This window comes from Thalassophryne amazonica, chromosome 14 (assembly GCF_902500255.1).
Source record: "Thalassophryne amazonica chromosome 14, fThaAma1.1, whole genome shotgun sequence".
In the NCBI taxonomy this organism is placed as follows: Eukaryota; Metazoa; Chordata; class Actinopteri; order Batrachoidiformes; family Batrachoididae; genus Thalassophryne; species Thalassophryne amazonica.
Genome location: NC_047116.1, coordinates 38,885,332 through 38,900,258, shown reverse-complemented (window position 1 = coordinate 38,900,258; position 14,927 = coordinate 38,885,332). Strand labels below are relative to the sequence as shown.

The 14,927-nt window shown below is 41.2% G+C and overlaps 1 protein-coding gene across 1 annotated transcript in view; it reads left to right on the top strand.

The window, feature by feature from the left end:
- The window catches only part of LOC117525342 (receptor tyrosine-protein kinase erbB-4-like), a 1,053,282-nt gene that overhangs the window by 468,234 nt on the left and 570,121 nt on the right, over positions 1–14,927 (top strand). The window contains exon 2 of the mRNA XM_034187180.1: positions 229–380. Coding sequence (XP_034043071.1) covers positions 229–380 — 152 coding nt within the window. The remainder of the gene's footprint in view (positions 1–228; positions 381–14,927) is intronic.

Sequence of the window (14,927 nt, the reverse complement as noted above, 5' to 3'; positions counted from 1 at the left end):
ATACATCCAGATCTGCTGAGCTGGTATGAGAGATCAGTGCTTCGTGTCTGCAGACAGACGTGTGTCCTTCTGTGAAAGAAAAGCTGTGGTTTTTAGTGTTCTGCAATCCTAGACCTCAAATTCTGATGATTCCAATTTTAAACCAACATTGAGCTGTAAGCTCCTCAACATTGCCAGACCATTGATGTTTAACCAAAGCCCTGTTCTTCTTTTCTTGTGTTTCCTCAGTATGTGCTGGAACAGAGAACAAGCTGAGCACACTGTCAGACCTGGAGCAGCAGTATCGTACCCTGAGGAAATACTACGAAAACTGTGAAGTAGTGATGGGCAACCTGGAGGTCACAAGCATCGACCGAAGTCGGGACCTGACCTTCCTTCGAGTAAGGATGAAATATCGAACTGATACAAATTGTGCACTTTGTTTTTAAAACAGAAATATGATATACAGAGTTAAATTTAATATCACATGATTACTGTGGTGACAGCGGAGGAGATACTGCAACTTGTGGCCATTGAGTTTGGTTTGGCATGTAGTGTCTATTTCCAGATCATGAACATGGTTGGTCAGATATGTGTACGAGTATTTACCTGCAGAGGTTATATTCAACTGGGTTTGCTGGTTTGTTTGTCAAAAGTATTGCATCAAAGGTTAGTTATTAATTTTCATTAAACATGGTGGATAGGCGGGACATCAGCCTTCATTATTATTGCAAAGTTTTTGTGGGAGATTTTTTTTTTTTTAATTTTGCTCAAAGGGCCTCACACTGATAGTGATATCTCATATTCATCCATTTACACACACACTCACATCCCAATATCAGCATGCTGCCACACAAGCACTCCACAGCACATCAAGATCAATTTGAGGATTACGGTCCATGTATCAGGTTGCGTGGACAGAGACGTCTGGACATAAATGCAGGACTCAGACTCACAGCTCTGAATCTTAAGATTGTTTACTGGTTGGTAAAGCAGGGTCCGGTACACAAAAAGGCAGTCCAATATCAGCAAACAAATCAGAAACATCAGGCGATACTGCGTGGTCAAAAAACTAGGCAGGTGGTCAAAAAACACAATGTGGCAAGTAGGACTAGGAACAAACAGGAACAGAGCTGGAAGCGAAGGGATAGCCCACAATGATCTGGCGGAGAACTATTGCAACCACTTAAGCTTAAACACACCCTGGTGAGGAGCTACAGATTAGAAACAGGTGTGTGGAAAGCTCCAGAACAGGGTGTGGCCTAGACAGTGTGCACCGCCCACCACCAAGCACTAAGAGAGATAGGGAAAGACAAATCCCAAGCAGGAAAAACCCAACAAGGGAAAACACACACAGAAAAACCAAATCAAAACTAAACCAAACAGAACAAACATAATACAAGTCCAAATCATGACACCATGCCCTAGGCCCTTAGTGATTTTTCTGTCTGATAGGGAACCGAACTAGGATACTCTGGTGTCAGATCCACTGCATTAATCTCCAGTGAGAGTATGAGTGTGTGAATGAGTGAATGTCAGCCATCATTATAAAGCATGTTTAGCATCATTGGGCAGAAAAGCACTGTGGAAACACAGACCTCTAGCCTGCTAACAATGACCTCTTCATTGAATCCTCTTAAAGACCATTAGAACACCTTATGATGAGGAAGAGTTTGGCCCTTTAACCCCCTCTGGCACAATTTGGCCAGCAGAAATGGAGTTACCAGGGCATTCCTGCAACCTCACAGCACGGAGCTGCTGGATTTGACAAAATGTAGAGTTGAAAAGCCCTTGGTCACTGTGGAGTTGTTAATTTTATGTAAGCCAGATGTTTCCAAAGATAAAATGCATCACCAAACAGGTTACCCATCTTCTCTGAGTGCACAAATGACCGAAAGAACTCCCAGGAGAAAGCATTCTTCTTTAAGGGGTTAGTCCCCTTTGACAGTGTTGATGCAAAAATTAAAGACATTTACCAATTAGCTTTGTCAGGTTATAAAGATGGAAAGTTGCAGCACCTTCTTTGACATATGCTGCCTCCATTATCTGGGATTGGGATGTTCATAGTGGATCCAAGGATCAGTACAGTGAACTCACTAATGATCCCAGTTTACATTATGATCTATTTAATGAGTCCTTGACCTCTACTTTCTTCTCTGTCTTGCCTTGTTTGACAAGTCCTCCTTGTACTTTGTTTTACTTGGTAATTTGTTATTTGTCGTATGGCCAGAGCAGATGGGTCACTCCTCTGAGTCTGGTCTGTTTGAGGTTTCTGCCAACAATCAATCAAGAGTTTATCCTTACCACTGTTGCCAATGTGTTGGCTCAAAGGGTAGGTAAAGTTAGACCTTACCTTTGTGAAGTACCTTGGGGGAACTTATGTTGTGATTTAGTGCTACATAAATCACTTGAATTGGAATTGAACTGATGATTGGGAGTGTGTCATGGGATACATTTATCAGGCAATATGGGAGACTGCATGGCCCCATAGTGAAACACTCCAAATGATTGACAGAAAACTAGGGACTTATTCAGTTATCTGATAACATGAGTGAGGTGTCTCACCAGGCAACCCTCCTTGTGTGAAGAGGGGAAGATGAATTATTGTCTTGAGTGACAAATAATGCTCTGCCAGCCATTGTTATAGAAGAGTATTGTTCCACTTTAACATTAACATCACGACTGCCAGTCAATACTGGCTGGAGTAATGAGATCCAGGATTGTGAAGATAATGTTGAGGAGGATTCCATCAGTTGTGGCACTGGAAGAACCAGGTTTACAATCAAATAGTTGGGAGATTTTGAAGATGTTGAACTTGAAATTCAATGAAAATTAACTTAAAAATGTAAATCTAACCTAAGCAAATTAGACCTCTTTGAAGTCAGGTAGGTTTACAGGTTGGCGTATGATTGGGATATATAGCATTGAAGGTAAGTTGTCTTAGGAGAGGGTGAACAAGACTTTAACAATAAGCTAGCCACTTTGTTGCTTTGTTCAAACTTCTCTGTATTTATGCTAAAGTTGTTCAGAGCATCACCTGCACCATCATTTCTAAGTTTCTTGCACTCCCTGCATAAGAATCCATCCAAACGTTCTCATCACTTTTTGTCCAAATTATGTAAAACTGAGGAGAAAAGTTCACAATGTGAACTTTGTAATCCCCACGTTCTCATTTGACCTGGCTCGGCTAAGAAAGCACCCATTCTCAAATTGTTTTCTCCCAATCAGAACTGAGATTAGTGTCGACACAGCCAATGATAAGCAGGGAGGAAATTTGCTCTAATCAGGGATAATCAGGAGTCCATTCTGTCCAAAGCTCTTAACTGATTATACACTTGCACCATAGTGGTCGAAAATGTAGACAAATCCAAATCCAAATAACCTTTTTTTCTGTTTGAAACATCGGACTTGTACTTTTCACAAAACGACAAATTGAGCAGCATCTATCACTGTGGACTTTCAGAGCAGCTTTAAATATGACGCGCGGGTGAGCCAAAAGTCAGAGATGCTACACGGCAACAGTTTATGTAGGCAACCGCGGATCGTTGAGATGAGGAGGCGGTAAATGTGAACGTGATCTGATGCAGAAGAAGGACTATTAACAGATAAAAGTCGTGCTGTTTGGGCCATGAAGCTGAGGTCAAACCGCTCGTGCCAGTGCTCACTACTACGGCGGTTTACACGCACAAACACATGCATACACACAAACACAGCATCAGACGATGATGATGGTCCATCAGGGACCAAAGCCGTAATGGTAGAGCAATGAGAGGCCAGAAGAAGGCGAGGAAAGTGTGTGCAGTGAAATTTGCTGGAGAGAAAAATGGGCCATTTTGTTTTTTGGTGAAATCAACTGCTACTATTGACCCCTGTTGGCCTTCCACTTTTCCTGCACATCAGCCTACACCATGCCTGCTGCACTCTGCGCTGCTAACACCATCCAACTGCAATTGATTCGAGTCTATTTGGGGGGTTTGGGAGCTCCCCTGGTGTCACACTAAAGTGCTGATGCCATTAATGGGGTTCATTTTGCTATGTGGATGAACCAAGCTGCTGATGGTTTGCCTTAAAAAAAAGGCAAACTATGCTTTCATATTCTGCTTAATTTCAAGTTAATATGGGGGAAAATGGTTAATTAAATCAGGCAAAGTGACGGTTTTGTTGTTTTTTTGGTTATTTTACTATATTTTTCACTTGATTGTAGAATCAAATGAATCAATGCAGATTAAAGCAACAAAAAAGTCAAACATTGTGGGTTATGCACAACAATTCTCACAGCACCCCCGTGATGAAAAAGAAAAGCAAGGGATATTAAGAAAGAGGGAGCGACTGACGGTAAAGCGATACCATTAGACCCCTGCAGAGGTAATAGTCCCCACAGACTCGGCTTGGAAAAAAACAAACAAACTGCAGGTGTGATCGTTGTTTAACTTCAAAGAACTGAATTGTACTGAAGCGACACTCAGTTCAGACCAGCTTCTCTCGTTTGGCTTCCCTTCATCCTCACAAGCTGATATTACACAAGTCGAGGTTAAATGTGCTTTTGACTACCTGGCTGCTTCCACGTTTCACCGCCACTCATTTACAAAACGACTCCCTGTGGCGCCAACTTGCCAAGTTCTTCCACCTTCTTGTGGTTGCCAATTAACATGGGTTAATTGAACATGCTAATTAGGAACGCGGGGTGCCAAACAACATAGGAGCAAGAGGGCCAAGGTGCAGTGTGTATTTTTAGGAAATATTATTATGATAAAACACATTAATAACACACTTCCCCTGGGAGGGCAACGCTTCACCTTGAGGTGGAGAAGAAGGGAAGCGACAGAGAAAGGCTTTTTGTACACCGGTTATGCGTACCACCTGTCTCCGGGAGGTGATTGAAACTGATGCCTGTGCATTGGTTCCTTCTTTTCAAGATAGCCAAGAGATTGATGGCTGCCTCCCAAAGTCCCTCAAACAGCTTTAGCAGTAAATAGAGTCCATCTTCCAAACTGCCTCTGTGGCAGATGAATCAACACTCACACAGTGATTAATAACTGCAATCCAGCACTCAGTATTTTTCCTGTCTCTCATGTACACGCACGTTCAAAGCAGCATCTCAGCAGTGTGCTTTAAATGGAAACTCTGGGATTTTTCATCCTGTGCCTGCTGTTTAAAGATGTTTTTTGGGTTCATCTTGTCACTCAGGGCAACAATGATGATCAACAGTCAGGTATTGAAGAAGAAGGGCCTTTACTGTTAGTGTACATACAATTAAATTTGTCCTCTGCATTTAACCCATCCTAATTACAGTCCGACACAATCCAACCACTAGGAGCAGTGGGCAGGTACAGTCCAGCACCCGGAGACCAACTCCAGATGTAGAAACGCTGCCTTTATCAAGTTTGTATTGAGTTGGAATAGTAGAGTCCCTTCACAAATAACATGACTGAAGTCGAGTGGCGCACGAAGGAGGAATCGCATGCCACTTGTGAAAAATCGGAGCAACCTCAAGCGCCTCGTACAGCTCTTGCTCTCGCACACACCAGCAGCCAAAAGACGGTGAGTGCCCATTCGATCCCCTCTCAGCAGGTGTCGGCCAAATTCCAGGTGCCACACACGAACATCCAACACCACTCGCTGGGCACTTATAAAAGGCATGGCTATTTGTGCTCCTGGCATGATAGTGGAGTGCAGATGACCATATTTGAGCTGTCTGTGAAAACTGTCTAAGCGCCACATGAGTGTGCTGTTACCAAGCAACACATTTGTCAAGTAAGATTGCCCCCCCCAAAGCATGCTGTGCATGTGTCACACTCCCTTGCATGACATGCTAATAATTATGTACAGACAAGATCACATGGGGACCAGCCAGCCACATCTAAGTGCACACAGCATGGCAAAGCGCCTCTCAGCTGATCGCCGGCCAACCACTCACCGACAGCTGGGAATGATGGCTCAGTGCACACGTGTTAAATTAAAAACACAGAGAATGCAGCCAGGACAAGTGTATAAATATATACTACAATAACTACATACATAATTACATAACAAATAACTAAAATAAATAATCACAGAACAAAGAAACAGAGAGTGACACTTTGTTCTGTGCACTGATCAAAAAGGTGAGTATGTCCACTGCTGCTGAGATCTGTGGACCTGCAAGTCACAGCTGGAGAACACGTACCCTGTTTTGACAGATCTTACAACTGTCCACCATGAGGCGCATGCGTGTGTGCTGTCCTCACGTGGACATACATAAAAACATATATCACCTTTGCAATGGGCTGGAGCGACTGCACAGCGCGTACATCGGCAGGCTGTGCCAGGTGAAAAGGACCGTCTGATCATGTGGACAGCTGACAATCTGAATGTGATGTCACCCACATAAGCTATGGTCCACATGACGCGGTGTCCTTTGGTGCGCTGCTCACTGGACATTGCGGGGCTGGCTGGACACACGCTTGGCTGGCTGGACATGCCAGGCCAGCAGATGTGGACATGATAAGAGCACACTGCTTCATTCATATCATTTCATTACTTGACATCTATGACCATGGGTCATATACAGAGGAACAGAAGGATCATACTTGCATTGACCGCTCGATAAGAGGGATTAATTATTAGACTTTCTCCCGGTTTCTGCTTCTTTTGCCCAACTGTGTGAAGGAGCCTTTAATATGGTCACAGGTTAAACAGCTTTACAATGTAAGGCTTGAGGGCAATCTAAAAACCTTAGCGTAAGCTGCTTGTTGTTGCCAATGAATGGGTGAAACTTTCATTAGAAGTGTCTGGTAGCATGGAGAGTAGCCCTACCATGGTGCATGATGTATTTTGTATGATATGATGTGCGATATTTTGTGCATTTCCCTCCAAGTGTCCATTCACATGTGGATTACACGGTTTACATTTATTGTTCAAAAACATGCATTTGCATTTTGTGTAGGACTCAGATTAGGTTTAGGGTAGGAATAACAGTAATAGCAACTTAACAAGATAGCAGATCATTTGAAGAACAAAAAACAGTAAGATATCAGCGATGTCATCACATCACTGACCGGTTCCATGTAGTTCTCCCAAATATAACTAAAAATACATATTTATTTTGCATAGTTTACTATCATTTATCATGGAAATAGGCTGGTTTACATCCCTAAATATAAAGAAACTGTGTTTTTAAATGATTTTACAGGCAGTTACTTACCTTAGCCTTTGTCTCATCTGGCAATACCAGCACCCATACAAGGAGACTGTCATTCCTGCTGGAAGCACATGATTATGCTACCCCTCGACAATGGACTTTTATGGACTTAGAGGAGAGTCTTATCACAGCCCAGTCTCACTTTTTGTTTTTTGTTTTTGTTTTATTTTGTGTTTTCTTGCTCATGTCACGAAACGAGTCAAATTTTCTGAAGGCAGCCTGTATGATCCTTCATTTAAAAAGTTTGACATTAACTGATGTAAACAAGCATACTCTAGGAAACCTCTACGTACTACCAGACACTTCTCTTCTTTTCATCTATTCAGTCATGACCAGGAAAGATTTTATTATTTTTTTTTTTTTTTGGTTGTCACACGGCACTTAACAAAGGGCAGTGAAGCCCAAACGAAACAAGAAATCTGGACTTTCTTTGACTTTCGTTAGCATCGTTTAACCTTTGCTGAACTTTGTTTCTGCAGCTGGCACTTCATTAGGATTTTTAAACTGTCAAAAAATTTGAACAAATGCCACCGAAAACCACAATTCATCCATATTTCACTCCGTATTTTATTTTGCTGTCGTTCTTGATGGTTTCTTATCATTTGGTTAATTTTTGTAATGTCAGCTTTTCGTTCGGCTTCGTTTACGCTTTGTTCAACCTCACAAGTCTGATGTATTGAACGAACACAACGACATCTGAACGAATCATTAACTAAAGCCTTGACCAGCTTAAAGTTTTCATAAAGTAACAATAGCGTTAAGAATGTTTTATCAACTATGTACGGATGTTTCAAACATTTTTGGCTCACCTGCGTGTGGATGTGGCCTTCATCTGACACGGACAATTGCCCATGATAGTGCGATGGAGTATAACGATCTCCAGCATTGTTATTGTTGCTGTGATTTATGTCACACATGCAGAAAAAGGATCCTTTCCTTCTCTGTTGCAGCAGTGACAGGCTGTCACTGCTGCAACAGAGAAGGGCCAGCACTGGTGACAGCGGTGGGAAGAAACATGGCTCCGTCTTTTTCATTGTTGGAAAACACACAAGCTAACCAATCACAAGTCACTAACCTATGTGTGTTTGATCACAGCCCACCCACCCCACCTGGGTTAAGTCTGAGTCTGACCCAGACAGTAAGGATTCTGATGATGAAAGAGATGATCCCTCTTTTGTTCTGAACGAGCAACAAGAGCAGGTGGATCCACCGACATGCGCACAGATCTTCACAGTGGATTGGATCGCGCGCATCTCTTTACAGCTTCTCCAGGACTCAGGCGCTACAGAGCTCTGTCCCAGTGCCGAGTCCTGGAACGCAGAGCAGGATGCAAACACACACTGCTCCAGCAGTAGCTCCAAGCGCATTTTGTTTAAAGCGTCAAGGTCAACGTTAGCTTCAGTTTCATTTTGTTCCTCTTTCATTCCTTTTGCCCTCTTGATTCACAGGCTATTTGGTAATGGAAAAAGTGAAAGCTCCTTTTCTCGACAATTAGTGAGTTTGTGACTTTTTTCCTTCATTCAGGAATTGTCGTATGCTGTGTGACCGGGGTATAACATATTTATTGTATTGTATTGTTGTATTGTATTTCTAATTCAATGTGGGACCATGTCTCATTTTTTTTGTCCGGAGTGAAAAGTTGAGCCCAACAACATCTTTAAAAAGGGCTTAGGATGAATAATTCCAGAGTCCTTGTACAGCTCTACAAGGTGTTAACATTACAAATTTTGGAATTACATCAAAAGTCACAATGGAATTCTTCTCTCACATTGTACGAAAACACTCTGATGCATATGCAAATTAAGAAATTAATATTACAAGTGGTGCAAAGCACCACTTTGTTGTTTTTTTATTTAATTTAGTATTTTGTCCTAATTTATGAATGGGACAGTAAGAACAACATGCATAAAGTATACTTTGGTATTTCTCACATTGCTGTATGTGCTCGTAAAAGGATGTGTGATTATAAAATATTCATTTTTCCCTCTCCTCCCATCTTCTCGGTCTCAGTAGGAACCCAAAGCGTAGCTGTATCAAATTGTTTATCTTTCTTTTGCAAGAACAATTAGTAAACTCATAATCTCTGCCGTAATATTAATGCGATCAGTTTGCTTACCAGCACAGCTGCAATTTGCCAACTTCCCACATTCCGGTAGTTGGTAATAAATGATAGTTATCATTTACAAATCACAGTATTTAGGATTACTAATGTGTTTTTCATTGTTAGTCTTAGCAAAAGAGGAAAGAAAAACAGAACAGAATCTTTCATTGCCTCCTGCATTCTGAAGAAATTTTGTTCAGATTATTTTTATTCAGTGTTGTAACCCCACATACCTCTGCATAACGATAGCAGGTCAAAACTGTCCTGTGCGTATTCCCACGAAGTAATGTTGACAGACTTGCAAGCCTTGTCGGGTCTACTTACAGCCACCCAGGCAAATGTTTCACAATCTCTTGCTTCGCCAATCACACCCACAGAATGTCTCCTTCAAAGTTTTTATGTAGTCTCATGGTTTTCTGTCACTGCTCTTGTTCTTGCATGATCACTCAGTTTGTGAGAACTTTTAATGCTTCTTCATATTATTATTATTGGCCTTGCTACACAGCAGAAAGAGGCTACTATAATGGCCATGTCTGTCTGTCTGCGTGTGTGTCTGTCTGTCTGTGCCTGGCATCATCTTCAGAATGCAAGGAGCAATGGGCTACATGCACTAGAGATTGACATATTCATGAATTCAGATAATACTGTTTGGTAGTTTCCAGACTAGCTCTTTGTAATGGTGTTTATGCAATTTCACCATGAGTATATGCAGGAAAATATTTAAAGCAGAACAATTTCAACAATGGGAAAAGAAATACAGTTTGGCCTTATCTAAATTTATCAAAATTGTCTTTGCTTTCCGAACACATTCAAAGAGCATCTGTTGTTAGCGACCATGTATAGCTGCTCTCCAGAATAAAGTCACTAATGTTAGCGGTTAAGCGTTGCTCCTCTCACCGGTAAAATGGATGGTTAGCAGTGGCGGTTAGATCCTCTCACTGGTAAAATAGCTTGTTAGCAGTTGTGCGTAGCCCCTTTCTCTGGTAAAATGGCTTATCAGTTGTCCTAGTTATTATGTCATTACAGGATAGACAGCTGGCTTCCATTGTAAATAATGTTAAATCAGTTCAAATCAAAAATGGTAATTTACTTAATGCTTTCAAAATCCCAGTTAACTGAATAGAATTTGAACAGCTTATTCAATATAAACTCTTTCATTTGCTTTAATCTCATTAATTCCAAAGTAAAATCAGTTTGTTTTCACTGAACTTGATAAAATCTTGGCCAAACTGAATACTTTAACCCCTTAACGCCTGAATTTATATAGCTGTATATAAAACATGTTTTGTGTGTGTTTTTGCCTTTAAGTAGATGGTAAATAATGTTGAATTTATTAATTTCACTTTTGCACAAAAAAAAAATAGTAATTTTGGTATTTTGGTAATAATTTATGTTATAATGTTATAATAATAATGGTATGTTGCAAATTTGCGACAACAGGCATACTGGTTAATTTGGTATGTTGCATATTTGAGTCAAATATTGTAGCATATATGCGACAATAGGCGTTAAGGGGTTAAATTCAGTTTACAACCATGCAGTCACTAACAACCTGTGATAATGTGAGTTTTTGTGCCAGGCACTAATTTGTCTCTCAATGACACTTTCTGTGAAGTGTTCATTTGACCTTATCCTTGTTTCAGTAACTCTGAGCTGTGGTGGTGACACATACCAGCTGGAAATCACTTGCTTGACCCAATGAAGCACGTACAACATTATCAGAGGTTAAACAATGAGGTCAGGTCACTTGAGCATCATCTTCCTGGATAATTCATACCTGCATGTTCAAAAAAATTTGTTTAATTCACCAACTTTTATTAAGCTACAGTAAATGTTCTCTCTTTCTTCATTCCTACTTGGTTTCTTGATACTACCTTGCTTTAAAGATCAATGGGTCAACTGTGGATTCATTCCTTTGTGCAACTCAAGTTACACAAGGCAAAGAGTTTCTTGGTGCATTACGTATACATGAAATATAGTGTTTTCTCCCAGAAATATAATGATATCTGCTAAAATTATTTGCTTACTCCTGTGCACAAGTTAAAAAATGCACTGGTTGCAACAGGAATGACAACATAAACACAGCTCACACCATCTGGTTGTGATACTGCAATGCTATCATTTGGATGAAGCTAGTAGTGAAAACTCAATACATTTGGCCAAATTTAAACATTTATGATTTAATCTCATGTTATTCAATTTGATAAGTGCTGAAAAAAAAGTAAATGTGATTTGAAGATGCATTATATATGATGTTGATAAAATAAAAATAAATTAAAATAAATAACAACAAACAGGCTGGATGTAGGTTTTCCTTGGCGCTGCTATGGTCTCCAATTTTGGTAAATCGGTTAAAATTGCAAGGCAAATAATTTATGCTCTGGAATAGCTGTTTCAGAGGAAATAACGATACAGCTGAGTCCAGTTAACTCGCACACGCATAAGTTACGATTTGGCTTTTCTCCCAATTAAGTTGTGGACCCCAAAAATTTAGACTACGTGTAAAAGTTAATTTGGATTTGAGCATTTTTGGTAGGGATAGTCAGTGCAGATGATTCTGGAGGATGATTCTTCCTCCTCTTGCTGCTGCAGGTCAGCGATGAGGGCCGTTGATTCTGTGTGGAAGATTCATGTGGCGGGTGCGTGTATAAATTCCAGCCCAATCTGAACTGGCACTAAGGATCTAAAGACTCACTTCCAAAAACTTTCAATTGTCTAGAATCGTCTGTACTGACGAAGCCCTCGTCACTGACCTGCAGCAGCCGGAGAACAAAACTATTGTAATATGGCAAGGTTAGCTGATTATAAGTTTTTTTCAGTCATCTTCATTAACTCATGGTTTAAGATAACCCGCAGTCTAATTTTGCGGACCCCAACTCGCGTGAGTTAACAGCTCTCACCTGTATTTGGGTGGATCAGTGAATTCATCATGCAATTAAGTCCGAAAACAAAACAAATATTTAAACACTCATTGGTATTTCAATAATTTGTGTTGGTACAATTTCACTGCTTAGCTAAGTGTGTAAAAACGATATATACACTCAACAAAAATATAAACGCAACACTTTTGGTTTTGCTCCCATTTTGTATGAGATGAACTCAAAGATCTAAAACTTTTTCCACATACACAATATCACCATTTCCCTCAAATATTGTTCACAAACCAGTCTAAATCTGTGATAGTGAGCACTTCTCCTTTGCTGAGATAATCCATCCCACCTCACAGGTGTTCCATATCAAGATGCTGATTAGACACCATGATTAGTGCACAGGTGTGCCTTAGACTGTCCACAATAAAAGGCCACTCTGAAAGGTGCAGTTTTATCACACAGCACAATGCCACAGATGTCGCAAGATTTGAGGGAGGGTGCACTTGGCATGCTGACAGCAGGAATGTCAACCAGAGCTGTTGCTCGTGTATTGAATGTTCATTTCTCTACCATAAGCCATCTCCAAAGGCATTTCAGAGAATTTGGCAGTACATCCAACCAGCCTCACAACCGCAGACCACGTGTAACCACACCAGCCCAGGACCTCCACATCCAGCATGTTCACCTCCAAGATCGTCTGAGACCAGCCACTCGGACAGCTGCTGAAACAATCGGTTTGCATAACCAAAGAATTTCTGCACAAACTGTCAGAAACTGTCTCAGGGAAGCTCATCTCCATGCTTGTCGTCCTCATCGGGGTCTCGACCTGACTCCAGTTCGTCGTCGTAACCGACTTGAGTGGGCAAATGCTCACATTCGCTGGCGTTTGGCACGTTGGAGAGGTGTTCTCTTCACGGATGAATCCCGGTTCACACTGTCCAGGGCAGATGGCAGACAGCGTGTGTGGCGTCGTGTGGGTGAGCGGTTTTCTGATGTCAATGTTGGTGATCGAGTGGCCCATGGTGGCAGTGGGGTTATGGTATGGGCAGGCGTCTGTTATTAACGAAGAACACAGGTGCATTTTATTGATGGCATTTTGAATGCACAGAGATACCGTGACGAGATCCTGAGGCCCATTGTTGTGCCATACATCCAAGAACATCACCTCATGTTGCAGCAGGATAATGCATGACCCCATGTTGCAAGGATCTGTACACAATTCTTGGAAGCTGAAAATGTCCCAGTTCTTGCATGGCCGGCATACTCACCGGACATGTCACCCATTGAGCATGTTTGGGATGCTCTGGACCGGCGTATACGACAGCGTGTACCAGTTCCTGCCAATATCCAGCAACTTCGCACAGCCACTGAAGAGGAGTGGACCAACATTCCACAGGCCACAATTGACAACCTGATCAACTCTATGCTAAGGAGATGTGTTGCACTGCATGAGGCAAATGGTGGTCACACCAGATACTGACTGGTATCCCCCCCCAATAAAACAAAACTGCACCTTTCAGAGTGGCCTTTTATTGTGGACAGTCTAAGGCACACCTGTGCACTAATCATGGTGTCTAATCAGCATCTTGGTATGGCACACCTGTGAGGTGGGATGGATTATCTCAGCAAAGGAAAAGTGCTCACTATCACAGATTTAGACTGGTTTGTGAACAATATTTGAGGGAAATGGTGATATTGTGTATGTGGAAAAGTTTTAGATCTTTGAGTTCATCTCATACAAAATGGGAGCAAAACCAAAAGTGTTGCGTTTATATTTTTGTTGAGTGTACTTGATAAGAGCACAACATAATTATTATTCGTTACCATACGTGACTAACCATAGGGAGGTAAATTTTCACCTGATATTAAAAACATTTAATGGAGTGCACATTGCATGAATTTTCACCTGCCTAAGAACAAGTCAGCTTCAGAAGGAGGGTGATGGGGGGGGGTCTGTCTGCTTGGCAGCAAAATCCAAATGTATTTGCATTTCCGGTTTTAATAAACACTGATTTTCATAATTGCCTTCAAGTGATACCCTAGTTATATTCCTCTTGAACTCAAATGATTTGACTTGTTTCTTATACCTTGATCTCAGATTTTTCCACTTCATCACTTCAGCCACTAGTTTCTGTCTTCCTTCTTCTTCTTGGTTAGTTTTTGTACAGGCGTAAGAGCATACCGCTGCCCATGCTGTCTTGTCATAACTCACCTCTTGAACTGACCTCTTGCATGGTCAATAGTCAACTTGGATAGTAAATAGACCGGCAGCAATATTATTAGTCTGAAATTTTGTTATGGTTAACAGACACTCATAGATTGTGTTTACGAACAGAAACAACCAATACAGTTTGTAAAACAGGTAAATAAGAGATACCGAGTCAGGTACATCATAATTGTTATATTGGGATACATTTGTGTGAATAAAGCAATCTGATAGGGTGATAACACACGTGGTGGGAAGCAATCAGGTACCTTTAAAGCCCCAGTCACACCAAAATACAATTGTCTGTGATTTTTTTAGGGTTGCTGACAGTGTCCGTTGCAGCCTCCTCAAGAATATGGTACAATGGCTGTATTTTTTGTTTTGTTTTGTTTGTTTGGCTATTTATTTATTTTTTTGTTTGTGTGTGTGTGTGTGTGGGGGGGGGGGGGGGGGGGGTACAGTCAGATACATTACTCCTTTGCCATGGTTGTGAAGACACTGTTGCACAACATATGTATGATGGTGGCACCATTGTTGTGCCTCAGTGGTGCATATTTGCCACAATTTATATGACTTTCTTGTTATTTCAGA